Raw genomic sequence first — 18,072 nt, 5'->3', positions numbered from 1 at the left:
GCGAACGTGCCAGATATGAGTTTCTTTCGGTCTAGGACATCTCGCACTGTATCAGTTGCAGTCACGAACGGGCGCTTTACATTACTCCAAATTTGTCAGTAATTCATAACAAGTTTCAAAATACAAACCTTTGCCAACATGCCCGGTGCTCACGCCACCTTCAAACTATTGATAGGTAAGTAGCTGTTTATTAATTCTTCTGTGTAGGCTATCTTTTTATGGATGTATAAGTGCTATAATTGCTGACTGACTCATTCATTTACGTTGGATGCTGCTGGCATATAGTGATGCCTTTCCATGGTGCTGAATTCACTGTTTGCTTTTCAGTCTAGACTATAGCCTTTGATCTCTGTGTGGTTCGTTGTATCAAGCTGCAAATGTATGCTATTTGGTGTGTTGCGTAAAAAAAGGCTACGCTCTCTTTTTAGTGAGACCCACATTACCCATCATGCGCTTTTTCAAGAGGTTCTCAAATGTTCCGCATGCGCTGGTCGTTGTCCCACTGACCGGCGGTGGCGATGTTTATATTGTAGCGCAGTCAAGGCCTATTCCATTTCCCGCTGTTTGACAGGGCCTGTCAGCGAGTCGTGTGCACCATGTGTGCTGTGACATATTTATGGCGGCCACTGTCAGGTGCAATTGTACGAGGTAGACATCTACAGGGACAGGATGCAGGTTTTCAGTCATTCTCCTCCCTGAGCCAACCGCACAGCCTGGCAGTGTATCGCAGCGTAATGCCATTCTGATTATGTGAAATGATGACACTAACTTGTCTTGCCCAAGTTAAAAACTTGCGCAGGGCTTGGAACAGAAGACCTTGCAAAACGGGCTGTCGTGCTCCTCATTTGTTGTGATGGTTCCCTGTAGGCCTATATCTCTTAAATGAAAGTGTGAAGTGCTTTGCACACACCGGTGTTACACAGCGCAGTGCATCAATAGGCTATTGGACAATCTCAATTGCCCAATTGCCTAACTTTTGGATCAAAGGCCTTATACATCTTGTTTGCCCATAAGTGGAAATGAAAACGTTGTGAATTGAGTCTGAGTGCTGTTATCTGGACTGCATCACAGACCGGTTCGGTTGCCATGCCAGCTTCTGTCTGGGCATTGTTTTATTTTCTGCTGACCTACATCTGCAATTGCGCAGAGCCCGCCCAGTCCACGAGAAGATGTTGCTCTGCTCACCGAAGTCCTGCGGTGGCGGGGGGCTACTGGAGGCTGGCATCCAACCTATGCAGTAGCAAACTCCTTGTGTTGTCTGAGGATGAGTGCCGACCCTCGGGGGGCCGAGCCGTAGCTTGTGTAGTAGCACCGTCCGTACCCCTGCACCAATCGCAGCTTAACGATAGGTAGCAATTTGATACGCCTTCCAATCTACTCTTTTTGAGTCTCCGAATTGCCGAGAGTAGGGAAATTGTTTTCTGTCTGTGTATGTCTGCCAGACCTAAATGGGCTTTGCTGCCAGAGCCGAAAGCTAGGATTAGCCTGTACGATTCGATATGGTAGATGAGGATTTGGTGTTGGCACTTGCGGGTCCGCGTCTCCCCTCTCATCCCTTTGGCCTGGGGCCAGCTTACTAAGAGAGAGAGAGGGAGAAAGACACCAGAACACCCATCCTTAAATTTGAAACAATTTCACAACAGACACGAACAACTAAGGAGGACATTGTGTGTAGGCTATTATATCTCTCAGGCTGAGGGTGAGCCTGACTCCGGCAGTACACGGATGCCAATGGCGTGTCAGGCGCCGCTGTCAGTGTTTAGTCCGTAGATAACCAAACGAGGCACGTCCTGTCGCTCTCTCCATGGCACACCGAGTCTCACGTGCGCTGTCTGCTACTGCAGATCAGCAGTACCAGCCAGCCACTGTAAATCTGATCTCTCTCTCTCTCTCTCTCTCTCTCTCTCTCTCTCTCTCTCTCTCTCTCTCTCTCTCTCTCTCTCTCTCTCTCTCTCTCTCACATGTGTGCGCACACACACACACACACACACACACACACACACGCACACACACACACACACACACACACACACACACACACACACACACACACACACACACACACACACACACACACACACACCTCCCTGTGTCCCTGCAGCAGAGACAGACTGTGCGGAAATTCACAAAGTACACTCTTCTGCAGTGTTAATTCTACACGTAGAGAGTGAAATCCAACTCTCCTCTGTAGAGTCTACTTGGTCCCACTTTCAAGTGTTAAATTTACACAGCAAAATTTACCATGCACAGTGTCGCCTGCTCAAAGCCCCCGACCCCCACCCAGCACCTGGCAGGCAGCGTCCTCCAGCCCCTCACACTCCCCAGTACTGCTGCTTCACTCAGCCTCTTAACCGTTCCACCAGTGGGATGCTGTGCTAGTCATTGAAAAGGCTAAACTACCATAGTACTACACACAACATTTTTTAAATCAGTATTATTTTATGCCTCTTATTTGATAATAGTGAAGCGATGACAGGAAATGGCTGGAAGAGAGGTGGGGGAGGACGTGGATCTCGGGCGGGAATCAAACCGGTGTAACAGTTTAGAGCCACAACCAAAGCCTATATTACACAGTTTTTAGTAATAACATCAGGCTATGACTTAAAACAATTGTGAAAGGTCATGTCTGTTCTGGTAACAGCAGATTTGTAACAGGGTCCATATCGTAAGAGTCTATAATAGTGCATTTCTAATGCATTTCATCACAAAAACACAATTTGCCACAAAGTTTATAATAGTCATAGTCATTTGCTCATTTACGGTTCTCTGTTCAATGGTTGTTATTATGCTATAATTACAGTTGTTTTATTTTTGTGTCTGAGTGTTGCAAATGAGACTCTTGAGACATGGCCCCTGTAATGAATTTGCTGTTATCATAATGGCAATGACCAAGTTGCAATATGTTAGCCAGGTCAAGCCCTCCTAGTGAGGCAACACCTTCAGCGCTGCTTCTAGTTAGGCCAAGAGTAAATAATGTTTCTGATCTCCGGAAAAATTGGGAACTCCACCCACTTCGTCAAGAACCAATCAACTTTTAGCAAACCCCTTGGCGGGTCCACCATACCATTTCGGGAAGGATAATGGTTATGGTCTAGGTCAGACCAAGTCTCGAAGAGATTTGAAAGTCAGTGATAATCAGGCGACTCTTAGTAGTGTCGTAGTAGTGTAGTGTGTTGGCAGTGAAGTCTTTTCAGTGTTCCAATGGTGGAACAGTGCACATTATGAGACGACATAAACTTGTCTTGCAGGCAGCGCTGCACAACTTTATTCAGCTCAGGCAGAATGCCCATTAATCAGCCGTCCTCCATGGCCAGAGCTGTCTGGAACGTGTGTGTGTGTGTGTGTGTGTTAGGGCTGCTCGATATTGGAAAAAATCAATATCACGATATTTTCTGCAAATATTGATATCACGATATTTTAAGCGATATATACGAAATTCCCAACCCCCGCCACTATTATCGTGGTGGAGTAGCACGCATAATGGCTTTCTAGTTTCTAGTGCTTTCTAGTAGCATAATGTCTAGTAAGTCTGTGTGAATGTAGACTTGAGGAGAGCGCGAGACTCGAGAGGCGTCAATTTTTCTCGACATAGAGCTAGTTCTGATGTACCACCCCTGCGTTTTGCTTAATCCCTTGCCTGCCATACTGCACCGTAGCGTTGCAAATGTAGAATGACAAAACATCACGAAATATGAATTTTGATATTGATATCACGATATATGATGAATATTGATATCACGATATAAATACGATATATTGCACAGCCCTATGTGTGTGTGTGCGTGTGTGTGTGTGTGTGTGTGTGTGTGTGTGTGTGTGTGTGTGTGTGTGTGTGTGTGTGTATGTGTGTGTGTGTGTGTGTGCGTGTGTGTGTGTGTGTGTGTGTGCGCACGTGTGCTTGCTCCCAGAGCACAGATCAATTTTAAACAGGGGCGGACACACAGGGCTGGGGAAAGATGGAGAGAGAAACCGACAAAAGGAAAAAAGATTCATTGGATCCATAAGAAAGCTCTGTGTGTGTGCGTGTGCGTGAGTTTGTGCGTGTGTGTGCGTGCGTGTGTGGGTGGGTGCTTGTGTTTGTGTGTGCACAGTATGTGAGGGTTGATGTGTATGTTACAGGTAATGATGTCCAGTGATTCAAGACAAACTGCTTGCAGTATACTGAGGTGTTGCCGTGGTGCAAAGCAACCTGTTATTTGTTATCTTGAGAAAATCACTGGGACGCTAAGCCGGCACTGTGTAAACACTGTGTGTCAGGTTCGATCACTGAGTCATGTGAACTCTATTCACCTCTTGTTTCCTTGTTTATTTACTCTTATTTATTAATTTGTTTTTATTTAGCTTTGCACTGTCAAATTCTGAACAAAATACACAGCATTGTCTGTTCTGACAGCTACTACACATCCTCTCCGCATAATGGGCAATATGTTTTTTTTATATATACATGTATTTTGTGTGGGGTGGGGGGTGGGCTTTTATGGCCTTTACAGTGAAGTGAAGTGAAGACGTTGACAGGAAGCGAATTGGGAGAGAGAGACGGGGAAGGGTCGGCAAAGGGCCCGGGTTGGATTCGAACCCAAGTCAGCCGTGTAGCAGACGAGTGCCCTACCGTTACCGTCACGACAGAGCCAATGGGGAATATCTTTAACATGCTTTCGGCTTTTTCATGAAGGACACAGACGAGTCTGTCAGCTCAGATCAAAACACAGGGAGGGAGACATTTTGTGTGGCTGGCTGCTCTGAGTCTTCTCATGCATGGCACTGGAGCAGAAGCAGTCAGGCTGAGTCTTTGATGATAAGGAACTTTCTGTCTTTTCAGAGGGGTGGATTACCTGGTTGGGTGGATTCAGAGCACCGTCGCTGTGAATTGTTTTCGAGAGTACCCATTGTGGTGTTTCGAAGTCTGTTTCGTATTCATTATTGGGGGATATGCTGCTAGAATTTGTTTTTAGTGCAAGCACAGGATGTAATATTGATTTCACGCAAGTTGTGCAATTTGGTACACCTACTGTATAAGACCTATCATCGTGATTTGGATGAAAGAATGAGCTTAGTGTATCTCTGTTGTGTGTGTGCAGACACGTACACACACGCACACACACAGTAATGGTTGTCTAATTTTGGAGGTGTTTAATGTTGTTTAATCCAGTTGAAAACTGTTGTATTATTGGCCTGCTGTTGTGTTCATAAGCAACAGTATGGAGATGAGTGATGAAACGTGGTGCAAAAACCCAAATCTACAATTCCCAGAAGCTTCAAAACCCAATGCAGCTTATCCAGACAAAACCCAAGAAACAAACAACCATCACCCATTTGTCCTGCACTAATACACACAGCACTGACCCCTTAACCAACTTTGACCAAGAACATACCAGATCCTGGCAAAGAAATGCAAAATCATCTGTGGTGGATTTGCTGCTGCTTTGTTTATTTTGCTGCAGTTTTGGCTATGTTCTCTAGAGTTGATTTGGCAATGTTCTGGCACAGGCTTTGACCCTGATCTGTGTGGAAGAGTCAAAAGGTGAACCCAACAAAGGTTTTTAGTGTTGTGTGCTTAAAACCTGAGTAATCGTCTCTGCTTATGTAATGTGGGTTGTCAACTGCACTGATTGGCCTTGCATTGACCTTCTCTGTTCTCTAAACTCCTCACTGAGCTGAAGACATGCCACCAAGCAAGCTGAAAGCCAACCTGGTAAATAGACAGCATGCTATGAACAGTCTCTGGCTAGATCACAGTGTCACTGGTGTGGCGCAAGTACTTCAAACCCCCCTGCAAGTCGTCAAGAATGGGCCCCCGAACAAAAAAAGAGGGCCTAATATCATTTGGAGGGGGCCCGTTTCTTCAAATCAAGGGCCCATGTGACCCCCCGCCACCTCGTATGGGACCCCCTGCCTCGCGGGGGCTGCGGGGGTATACTTTACGCCCCTGCTCAGAGTAAAGTTGAGGTGCCACAAGGGAGGTTGCCAAAGTTGTTGTTGAGTATCAATTTGAGGGACCGATCTATTGGCAATCATACTCCTTTTTAAATCCATGGCTACTGTGTGACTCAGACACAGGCCTGCACCAATAGGTTGATACTGCAGCAGTGGAGAGCTCACAGCTAGTAGCTCAGTTATGGCTCATTCTTTTGAAACTCGGCTGTTCGTAGACCCGAGTTTGTTCTCCTGACAACCGTTGTAAATGTGTTCTATTTCAACAACACACATGTCTGAAATCACCAATGTTAAACAAACTCGGAGTACACCGAGCTGCTCCGAGTTTGTGTTTCAGAGCACCGACTTGAGTACCCATTCTATTGCACTTTCCCAACGTGGAGGTCGGGGTTTCCGACAACCGAGTTTCAAAAGAATACACCATTAGTATCCCCCTTGGACATCATTATAGTGATATAGCACTTTCTACATTACCACCATATAGATACTGCTACCCTTGCCTCCAAAACCTCACTCTGGTCAAAAGACCAGTGAAATCTGCATTGTGTTAACTTTTGGGGGTTCACATTTGCAGGCTTTGTGTCTGAGCATGATATCCTGCTCAGTGTCTAAGATATGACCGGAGGTGTGCGGATGTTGCGCCAGCTGAAGGCCCGGCTGTTTGCTCAGTGGCTGCTGTATCCCTTCAAGGCATCAATGAGCATTTTACTAACACACTACATGGGTACCTGTCTGCCACCTGGTAATGGCTGTTCTACACCCTGGAGGCATCCAAATAAATAGAGGTTCACCAACACTCTGTGCCACAACGCACAACTTACTTAAAATACAGTACAGTACGGTATCTTACCATCTAGGAGCCATTATGCTTAAACTCGCGGCTCCCCCAAGGGCCTGTGGCAGTGTAGCCTAACAGCCCCGGGATCCTCTGTTCCCTTGTCAGCCTTAAACTATGTCCTCATCAGCCATCAGCCGATACAGGCATGCAAAGCCAGGTAATGTGGAGTGGCAGGTAGGCACAGGAGACAGCAGGTGTCAGCAGCACTGGAGGCCCAAGCAGAGGGATTTAGAAATCACTGGCTATGAAAATAAAAATGGACAAGCTCTCTCTCTCTCTCTCTCTCTCTCTCTCTCTCTCTCTCTCTCTCTCTCTCTCTCTCTCTCTCTCTCTCTCTCTCTCTCTCTCTCTCTCTCTCTCTCATAGGGAGTTTGTCTTTGCTCAGAAAGTCTCTGTGCTTCTAAAGTCCCCTGAGTCAGATTCTGCATCATGGCACCAGATTAATGAAACAAAATTCGACACATGACATGTTGCTTTGCTACTATCTTGCACGCCATTCTACTTACCGCAAGGTTATAAATAATGTTTGTTTTCATTAGCATTAGCATTTTTAATAGCATGCTTATTGGACACGTTATTGAATAGGCTACCGGCCCTCTGATGGATTGTGTGGGCGGGTGGTCTTTGTGAGATGGTGGCAGTGGGTCTTAAGTCCATGACAGAGTAGTGGTGGTGGTCAGGGAAGCCAACGGGGGGGGGGGGGTGGCAAAGGGGGTCTGTTGTCCTGGGCCCAAGGAGAAAGGGGCCCCAAAATTGGGTCTTCATTGGGGCCCTTTCAGATGACTTTGTCCTGGGCCCGGAAAAAGCTGTCAGTGGCCCTGGTGGTGGTGGTGGTGGTGGTGGTAGTGGTGGTGGTGGTGGTGTTGAGAGAAGCAGCACAGACAGGCTGTACTGGGGGTGCTAATGGATGTGCTGAATGATCTGAGACACGGATCTTCATCCACCCCCCAGATGCTCTGTAGGGTGTCAATGTGAAGAGATGGATGTGCATGTGTGTGTGTGTGTGTATGTGTGTGTGTGTGTGTGTGTGTGTGTGTGTGTGTGTGTGTGTGTGTGTGTGTGTGTGTGTGTGTGTGTGTGAGAGAGAGAGAGAGAGAGAGAGAGAGAGAGAGAGAGAGAGAGAGAGAGAGAGAGAGAGAGAGAGAGAGAGACTGTGTGTCTGCATGTGTATTTGTCTGTGCAGGGTGCGTATTTGTGTGTGCAGACAGAGTGCATACAGAAACACAGACTGACTGACAGGCAGCCTGGTTTAGTGTTTCAGTGGTGTCTCTTTTAGCTGATGGCTTGGCTGTCTGTCCGTCATTTTGTCTGTGTGTCTACAGTTTACCCTTGATGGTTAAGCAACAGCATCATTCTGTGTGTGTGTCTGACTAGAGTTTACCCTTGATGGAGAAATGCCAACATCTGTCTGAATGTCTGTCAGTCTGTGTGCAGTCTGTTGGGCTGGCATGGTCTTTTTTTCAGATCTTTTTGTTTTGTCTTTTTCAACTTTATTTGATAGGACAATGTGAGAGGTGGACAGGAAGCGAATTGGGAGAGAGACAGAAAGGGGTCGGCAAAGGACCCGGGCCTGGAATCGAACCCGGGTCAGCCGCATGGCAGGCGAGTGCCCTACCGGTTGGCCAACGGTCTGGTTAAGGAGCTGGTCTCGGGATCAAAGGGTTTCAGGATTGAATCCCACCCTGACAAGTGTGTGTGTGAATGTGTGGAGCCCAGTCTCGCGAAAAAATCAACTGTAAACTTTGTGTTGCCGTCACGAGATCACCTCGTTTTTCGTGGTTGGGCAACGCTCGCTGACGACCGTAGGCTACGAGAGTGAGAGAGTGGGTGAGAGAAAGGGCGAGAGAGAGAGAGAGCGCAAGTGCCCCAAGCATTATGCATTCCGGGGGAGCCCTGTCATTGTGTCAGCTTCATGTTATCTCTTCCTTCCCCCAACGTTGTCCCTAACCTTAAGCCTAAACCTAACCCTAGCCCTAACCTTAAGCCTAAACCTAACCCTAACCCTAAGTCGCTTGTTTGAAATGTTTGATTACCGTATGAAACTAGTGAGTCCCGTTTCCAGTTACCCTTCACTCACGCTTGATTGTTGATGTCCATCCCCATTATTCTTCCCCCCAAAACCAAACTACCCCCCAATTGTCAATTCCCCCTTTCGTCACCCACGACCACGAAGCTTACAGTTGATTAGTTCTGTTTGTTTTGTTAATATGGTCTGTGTGTGTGGTGTGGTCTTCCTACAAATGTATCCATGGATAAGGTGCCCTTGACCAATTCAACTAACCCCACCATACCCTTGACCAAGTCACCTAACCCCACCAACGACTGTAACCAATACATTTACCTACGTAATTGTAAGGGGCTTTGAATTACAGTTTTTCTCGATTGCTTACACACAATTTTCTGAATCAGTTCTCGAATTCTCAGAACTCTACACACAAATCTCCAAACCTCACACGCAACGGGCAGAACTCTTCACTTCCTCTGAAAAATGCACGTCTTGTCTCAAAACAATGTACTCTCTTCTAAAAACCTCATTTTGTTCTCAAATGACACACACAAGCAGTCATTTCAATACACTCTTATGTGAACCATTGAACACTAATATGCACAAGGTAAAACTCTATACTCAACTTGACACACAGTAGAAACTTATTTTCTTCACTGTTCTACTCACTAAAGAGGGTATTTTTCTGTAGTAAAATACTGAAATATTGTTTTTAGACTCGGAGTACACAAATGTGTGGCAAAAAATATATTTTACATATTTTTCTGACATTTTTTAAAAATGTACTAATTTACAGTTTTTCTCGATTGCCTCCACACAAGTTCTGGTACTTCACACACAATTCTCGGAACATCTCACCCATTTCCCAACTCCCCTAACCAATGTCACTGAACACTAAACACAATTCCTTATTTACACTCACATTTCAGTTTTAAAACACACTCTTTTCAAACCACTACACACAATTTTCTGGATTACACACAATTTTCATGAAGAAAAACCCTGGTTGTCGCATTGAACACACTGCCATTCAAAATACTAAAATCAACTGCCACCCTATGTTCACTTCCTCATCAGATGGGCAAACTCTCTTCATACCGGTTTACAATCTGAAATCATCACCCCATAAGGACACACATTGCATGTGATATTGATGAAAACATGAGTGGATGCAGTGAGAAAACACATTTGTTTAGTTTTTGAACTCCAAAAGATCACTTTCATGTGGTTACCCAATATTTTACAATAAATTAGTACATTTTTTAAAAATGTCAGAAAAATATGTAAAATATATTTTTTGCCACACATTTGTGTACTCCGAGTCTAAAAACAATATTTCAGTATTTTACTACAGAAAAATACCCTCTTTAGTGAGTAGAACAGTGAAGAAAATAAGTTTCTACTGTGTGTCAAGTTGAGTATAGAGTTTTACCTTGTGACTATTAGTGTTCAATGGTTCACATAAGAGTGTATTGAAATGACTGCTTGTGTGTGTCATTTGAGAACAAAATTAGGTTTTTAGAAGAGAGTACATTGTTTTGAGACAAGACGTGCATTTTTCAGAGGAAGTGAAGAGTTCTGCCCGTTGCGTGTGAGGTTTGGAGATTTGTGTGTAGAGTTCTGAGAATTCGAGAACTGATTCAGAAAATTGTGTGTAAGCAATCGAGAAAAACTGTAGTGTAAAATATTGGGTAACCACATGAAAGTGAACATCTTTTGGAGTTCAAAAACTAAACAAATGTGTTTTCTCACTGCATCCACTCATGTTTTCATCAATATCACATGCAATGTGTATCCTTATGGGGTGATGATTTCAGATTGTAAACCGGTATGAAGAGAGTTTGCCCATCTGATGAGGAAGTGAACATAGGGTGGCAGTTGATTTTAGTATTTTGAATGGCAGTGTGTTCAATGCGACAACCAGGGTTTTTCTTCATGAAAATTGTGTGTAATCCAGAAAATTGTGTGTAGTGGTTTGAAAAGAGTGTGTTTTAAAACTGAAATGTGAGTGTAAATAAGGAATTGTGTTTAGTGTTCAGTGACATTGGTTAGGGGAGTTGGGAAATGGGTGAGATGTTCCGAGAATTGTGTGTGAAGTACCAGAACTTGTGTGGAGGCAATCGAGAAAAACTGTAACTAAGTGTAGTGTAATGTCTGTGTGTCTGTCTGAAGCTTAACCCTTGATGTCAAAGCAGCAGTGTCTGTGTGTCCGTCCGAAGCTTAAGCTGCAAGCATGGGCACACTCAAACTCAAGAGAGTTGTAGTTGCTGCCTTTGGGTGCACGTCCAGTAAAAGTGATCAGATAAAGTACGGCCATACATCTGTGATATCCTGCACAAACATGGTGTATAAAACTTTTTAGTAAAGAGAATAAGATTTTCGTCGTCTGTCTGAAGCTTACCCTTGATATCAGTAGCCCTCAGCAGCCTGTCAGCACAGCATTACCAAGCAGCTCTCCTTGACCATGGGTGTGTTGCCGTGGCGAAACAGGTCTGGCTGACAGGACTAGAAGAGAAGAGAAAGGAAAAGAAGAGAAGGTCTGCCTCCTCCCTCTTGAAGGCTGGGGCTACTGAGAGAAGAGAAGAGAAGAGAAGAGAAGAGAAGAGAAGAGAAGAGAAGAGAAGAGAAGAGAAGAGAAGAGAAGAGAAGAGAAGAGAAGAGAGGGGAAGGGAAGAGAAGGGAAGAGAAGGGAAGGGAAGGGAAGAGAAGGGAAGAGAAGGGCTGCCTCCTCCACCATAAAGGCTTGGGCTACTGAGAGAGGAGGAAAGGATAAGATAGAGAAGAGAAGATGAGAGGAGAGAAGAGAAAAGAAGTAGAGAGGAGGAGAGAATAGGAAAGGACAGGAGAGAACGGCTTCCTCCTCCCCTCTGGAGGCAGGGACTGGGTGATAATAGAATAGAAGATGAGAGGAGTGGAGAGGAGAGAAAGCGAGAGGAGAGGAGAGAGACAGAGAATGGTGAGGGATGTCCTCATGTCAACATACCCTGCCATCCAGGCTATTTTTAGAGCCACTACAACTCGGGGATGCAAAGACCACCACTCCCCTACCCTTACCCTCTCCCTACCCAGGTTACGGACATACTGTACATTGTCTATGTAAATAGAAAAACTGTAAGGCTGGCAGTGGATTGCTTTGGAAGAATTTCCATTGTATTCATTCTTTGGTTAACAGAGGGAGCTCATATTAAGGACCTCATATTTACAGTTATCAAAACAGGCCATTGTCATTGTAAGATGTAAACAGGGCTCTAAATTATTCATCACCAGCCAAAATGGCTAGTAGATGTTCATCTTACTAGCCAGACACACACTCACCAATGGGTTTAAGTGAAAACTAAGTTTTATTTTCTACCAGCCAAACTTAATTTTCACCCGGTGTTTGGCCGGTTGGCCAGTGCTAATTTAGAGGCCTGGTTGTAAATAGTATATTATGTTATTGCATTGTGTTTAGATGCACATTCAGGGAGTCAAAGTGGCAAAGGCAAAGAGCATCCCACTAAGCCATTTCATCTGGCTCGCAGAGCTTTTCCAAGACAGGCAACTTTTAAATCTAATATGATGCTCGCACCCAACATTTTTAAAAGGGCTACCCAATACACAGATATTTGGGCATTGACATTAAGCAAGGCTGTATTCATCAATCAAATAGTGAATAGGTTATGTCGACAAGTTGTGTGGGACAGTTTGTCCTTTGGTCAATATGGAAAACTCAATGTGGCCCCTGAGCCAAAATAACTGCCCAGCCCTGGTCTAGAAGGATGGTTACCTGGTGCCTGCAATGGAGACAGTGACATCTTAATGGAAACAGTCATGGGGCATACTCTGTAACTGATTCGACTTCTATCAATCAGAGGTGGCGATTGATATGAAAGTGTTGGTGGTGTGGGGAAAAACAGACCAATATTTTAAACTGTACGATGCGCTATCCACTGACTCTAAAAAGAATAAATGTCCCCCTGTGTGCTGTGTGTTAGGATGGTGAGGCAGATAAGACCGATCAAAGGCATCTGGAGTGTTTGGAATCAATCGTTTTCCACCAGAGGGTCCTCGCAGATGTCATAAAGCTTAAAAAAATTAAGCTATTGACCCCTTTTTTTAAGGTGATGAAATAGAGGAGCTTGAGGAGCTTTAGCCAGAGATAGTTGGCAGTAGTTCTTTGCAGGTGTACTGTAGATTTATGTATCTTTGAAAGGAAAGAAAAAGACTTTGTACCCTATTTTCTATAACTGCTTAAAGGTTCTCCAGGTAGGATTAAAAGCTTAATTAATCACTGTCACTTGTCGGCCGATGGTTATGCGAATCATTAGTAAGTGACCGATGAATCTCACGACCACTTCCATGGTCCGCTGTCAGAAAACCCTGAATGCAACTTTTTGACAGAGCAGTCCGAACGAGTGTCATGAGAAACACTTTTCATACGTAAAATCGCCTTACGCATTCCCCGATGAAAAACATCCTCACAGTGAGTTTATTTGAACAGCTTTTTTCATTACGGTATAGATTTTGAGACAGGCATGCCATGGGCACTGCGCAAACAACGTCATCCTACCTTGTGCCCCTTTAACTTAACAATATGCAAAGTTCAGTCACTATGCACACAGCAATTAAGGAAGTTAGTAGGCACCTATGCCCTTTATTATGCCACAATGGAGCAATTCATGTTAACAGCTGCATATGAAGTGTACTTTTTTAGTTGCACAGAGCGACGCAATATGTCGGTCGGTCCGTCTGTCTGGTTAGCTCTTTGGAGCGATGACATGGTCAGTTAACCTTTCCAGTAGATGCACCATATTTTTACCTTAACATTGCAGACTACCTCTTAGTGTACTTATCTACTCTATCTATCTATCTATCTATCTATCTATCTATCTATCTATCTATCTATCTATCTATCTATCTATCTATCTATCTATCTATCTATCTATCTATCTATCTATCTATCTATCTATCTATCTATCTGTAGTCACAGACAGTGCCCCCATCAGTTTGGTTTAATAGGCTCTCCAGCAGTGGTTGTGTAACAGCCATTTAATCTCCTTCTGCTCTCATTGGCACCCCATTAAGAAGCATGGGGGTTGGTGGGTCAGTTGGTGGGTTGGGGATAAAGGGGGGGATCAAAAGCTGTAGGGGAGCAAAGGCCACCACCCCACAACCCACCACCAGGGCTGGGCTGGCCATCTGGCATACCGGGCATTTCCCGGTGGGCCCTGCACTGCCGTGGGCCCCTATTTTCAGAAATGTAAAAAATCTTTTTTACATTACTGAAAATAGGGGCCCACGACGGTGCAGGGCCCAGTGGTGAGTCAGTTCTGCACTGCTTATTATGAGGGGCCCCTTTAAGCCAAAAGTGCCCGGGCGCTATTTCTCCCCCAGTCCAGCCCTGCCCACCACCCTTAGCTTTAGCCGGGATGATGGCTACCGGAGATGGCGTGGCAGGATGCCCCCCCCCCCCCCCCCCCACCCCCCATCCCCAACTCCCTTGGCTTGGCGGGGACCCTAACTCCAGTGACTCGACAGAAATTAGCTGCCAGCCAGACGGCAGTGTGTGTGTGTGTGTGTGTGTGTGTGTGTGTGTGTGTGTGTGTGTGTGTGTGTGTGTGTGTGTGTGTGTGTGTGTGTGTGTGTGTGTGTGTGTGTGTGTGTGTGTGTGTGCGTGTTTGTTTGTTTGAGAAGTTTTGAGATTATGTTGGATAGACCTCCTTCTGCATGCATGGGAGGTGTGTGTGTGTGTGTGTGTGTGTGTGTGTGTGTGTGTGTGTGTGTGTGTGTGTGTGTGTGTGTGTGTGTGTGTGTGTGTGTGTGTGTGTGTGTGTGTGTGTGTGCGTGTGTGTGTGTGTGTGTGCGTGTGTGTTGGGGATCTTTGGTCTGAGGGAAATTAAGCTGTTCTTACACAGCCATCTTGGCTGAGATGGAGACAAGAGATGGGAAATGGGAGAGGCAGTAAAGGCAGGTTTTATTTATGTATTTATGTAGCACATTTCATACTAAAAGCCAAGGTACAGTAGTTCAATTTGCTTCACTAAAAACAAAGGAATACAATAATAAGGAAGTAAAAGATGGTTTGAACCCGTAAGACCCTGTCATAAATGCGGTTAATGACAAGGACCAAGTCGTGATGTATTACTAAAGACCCTACGGTATGTGAAAGTTGTACTGGTGTAGTACTATGGTAGTGAAGTCTTTTCAACCACCATTGTGTTCCACTGGTGGAAGTGCGCAAAATATGAGGCTACAAGATAAAATGAAGTGAAGGTGTCTCCTGTTTAGGGTGGGGTTTGGTCATTGGGTTTGGTTTGGGTCTTGGGGGAGTGGGATGGAGGGGGTACAGTACAGTCCTCGGGAGCGTTAGACCAGACGTCTTTAGACTGGTACAGTGCACTGGCATGGCATGAAGTGCTTATCCTCTGCCCATCTGTCCAAGTCTGTCTCCCTGCCTAGCTCTAGCTGGGGTGAGCTACACACACACATCCCGGTATGGATTTACACTCATGTCCACTGTCCATCTGTCTGTCTAGCATGCAACGTGTGATTGGAATGACGTTCGCTTGTGTTGTACTGGCTATATTGGCTGTTGGACAGCTATCGTTGAGTGGATAACGTGTGACACAATATCTCCGGAAGTGCACCAAATACAAAAAAAAGTGGTATGGGTGTGTAGAGTGATGTGTTTTACTCCAGAAATAAGGTCCCACATGCAAAAAAGTTATTCCCCTTTAACTAACTAGTACAACAGTAAAATGAAATAACAGGTTGTCTACTTACATTGGTTTGAGTTTCATGAAGTGAAAATTGATCGTTAAGTTACTTTTAATTGTATAAACTGTAAGATCTAGTGACATGGTGTTCCATTGAAATGATACCCTGCCAGTCTCATTATTTTGTCAGCATCACACAGGTCTCTCACAGCACCCACTGAAATGCACTGAAAGTGAAACCCTTTTATCGGAATGAATTTAATGAAGAGAAAATGGTTATTAAATCATGTTTAATTAATCAAGCTGTTAAGATCTCATAGTGTGATGCTGCGTGGAAGGGATGTCCTGCCTAGCGGTCTCATTAGTATTTCAGCATCATGCAGGTGCGCGTGTCGTCCCCCATGGTGCATCTCTGCACTGCAGTTCAATATTCCGCCTGTCTGTCTGCTCCATCTCTTCTGTCCTATCCATCTCGGAGTCTTCTCCCATCTCACTCTCTCTGTTTGTCATTTTCTCTCTCTCTCTCTCTTTCTCTCTCTCTCTCTCTCTCTCTCTCTCTCTCTCTCTCTCTCTCTCTCTCTCTCTCTCTCGTTCTTTTGCCCCCCTTTCCTCTGCCTCTTTATCACTGGCATTCACATTCTCTTCTTTCTATCACTGGTATTTGCATTCCCTTCTTTCTTCCTCCTCTTTCTTCTGTCACTCTCACTCTCTCTCCCTTCTTTTCAAGTCCTCTTCATTGTGTATCTTGATCACTCACTGTCTGTTCTCTCTCCCTCTCTGCCCTCTCTCCCCTCTCTCCCTCCTACTTCCCCTCTTCCCCTCTCTCTCACCCCCACCCACCCACCTCTCCATCTCTCCCCCCTCCCTCCTCTTCCCCCCTCTCTCATTCTCCCTCCCTCCCTCCATCCCCAGGCTCCCTGTTGTCGCTGCTGGTGCAGGCAGGCAGCTTGAGGGACCTCGACCTGGAGCAGCATCTGTACCCGGACCTCTCCCACTCAGAGCACCACCCCTACCGACCCTCCTCCTCCTCCTCCTCCTCCTTCTTGACCCCTGAGGACCCGGCCGAGCTGCTCACGGCAGAGCAGCGGTACCTGGAGCAGGAGCGGCAGAGGGGCAGGGACACCTACGTGAGGGACAGGGACCCCCAGAACGTCCCCGGCTTCCTGGACAGCTCCCAGGAGTCTTCGGGCTTCTACAGCGAGGACAGCGAGGAGAACAAGCCGCCTCCTCCGCCTCCGCCGCCGTCGCCGCGGCACTGGGACAGCGGGGAGAACAGGCCGCCACAGCCACAGCCGCCCCCTCAGCTGCCACGGCACTGGGACGTCCAGGAGCACCAGGGGGGCAACGGCACCGACATGGACACCTCAGAGGACACACTGCTAGGTGGGGATGCACACACACACACAGTACAGTACACACACATTTACACACACACTCACAAACACGCGTGCACATACATATACACACACACACATACGCGCACATACAGACATATACACACACATACACAGACACACACAAGTGTGCACACACACAGAAGCGTGAACTGTACTCATACACACGTACACGCAGACACCCACATTACCACAACAATAGCTAAATAATGCTAAACTGTGCCCACACCAAAACAATCCCTAGCCTTAACCTGTCAGTGAGGAAATGTTTTACACTTTTACTTTCACAAGTAACAACAAAAACTACCAAGAAAAACACTGCCAGATTTCACAAAGTTGCACAAAGTACCAATTTCCCCATGTTACTACATTAGTGGGGACATCTGGCACCCCACAATGGTTGTTAGGTGTGCGCACACACACCCACACAGAAACAAACACACACAAATATGCAGAAATACATACCCAAGTACTCACACACAGGTGGAGGTGCGATGCAGTCTTAGTGTGTGGTGTGCCTGTTTTGTTGTTGTTGTAGAGTAGTTTAGTTTTCTCTGTGCTCGTCTCATCTCTACATAAGCAGTGTGGATGGAGGACCTTAAGGAGATACTCAAACCCTCTTCAATTAAAGACAGGGACCATGACATACCTTACATGCAAAACATAAATACACACACATCTACATATCCACACTCTCTCTGTCTCTCTGTCTCTCTGTCTCTCTGTCTCTCTGTCTGTCTCTCTCTCTCTCTCTCTCTCTCTCTCTCTCTCTCTCTCTCTCTCTCTCTCTCTCTCTCTCTCTCTCTCTCTCTCTCTCATTTTTTTTGGCACTGTACTCTGTTTGCATAGTCGCGAGCTCTACACACACACACACACACACGCGCACACACACACACACACACACACACACACACACACACACACACACACACACACACACACACACACACACACACACACACACACACACACACACACACACACACACACACACACACAGCTGAGAGGATGAGTCAGCCCTCCTAGTTGTTGATTCCTACTTCACCAGGCGGGCGGGCAGACAGACCAGACTCACTCCCTCACTGGCCTCACTACCGTGCTGCCTGTCTGGCAGACAAGACAAAGTTTATCCCAAGAACACCAGCGGAATGCCAGAGCACCAATTAGAGCGACGGTAGCAGTTGATTGACGGGGCAATGCTCCTGT

The 18,072-nt window shown here is 45.8% G+C and overlaps 1 protein-coding gene across 1 annotated transcript in view; it reads left to right on the top strand.

Moving 5' to 3' along the window:
• Positions 1-138: 138 nt before the first annotated feature.
• The window catches only part of podxl2 (podocalyxin-like 2), a 46,116-nt gene continuing 28,182 nt past the window's right edge, over positions 139-18,072 (top strand). The window contains exons 1-2 of the mRNA XM_063216658.1: positions 139-175; positions 16,385-16,855. Of these exons, the coding sequence (XP_063072728.1) occupies positions 139-175; positions 16,385-16,855 (508 nt within the window). The remainder of the gene's footprint in view (positions 176-16,384; positions 16,856-18,072) is intronic.

This window comes from Engraulis encrasicolus, chromosome 14 (genome assembly GCF_034702125.1).
Source record: "Engraulis encrasicolus isolate BLACKSEA-1 chromosome 14, IST_EnEncr_1.0, whole genome shotgun sequence".
NCBI lineage: Eukaryota > Metazoa > Chordata > Actinopteri > Clupeiformes > Engraulidae > Engraulis > Engraulis encrasicolus.
Note: the sequence above shows the minus strand (reverse complement) of the source record. Positions and strands in the feature narration are given on the sequence as shown.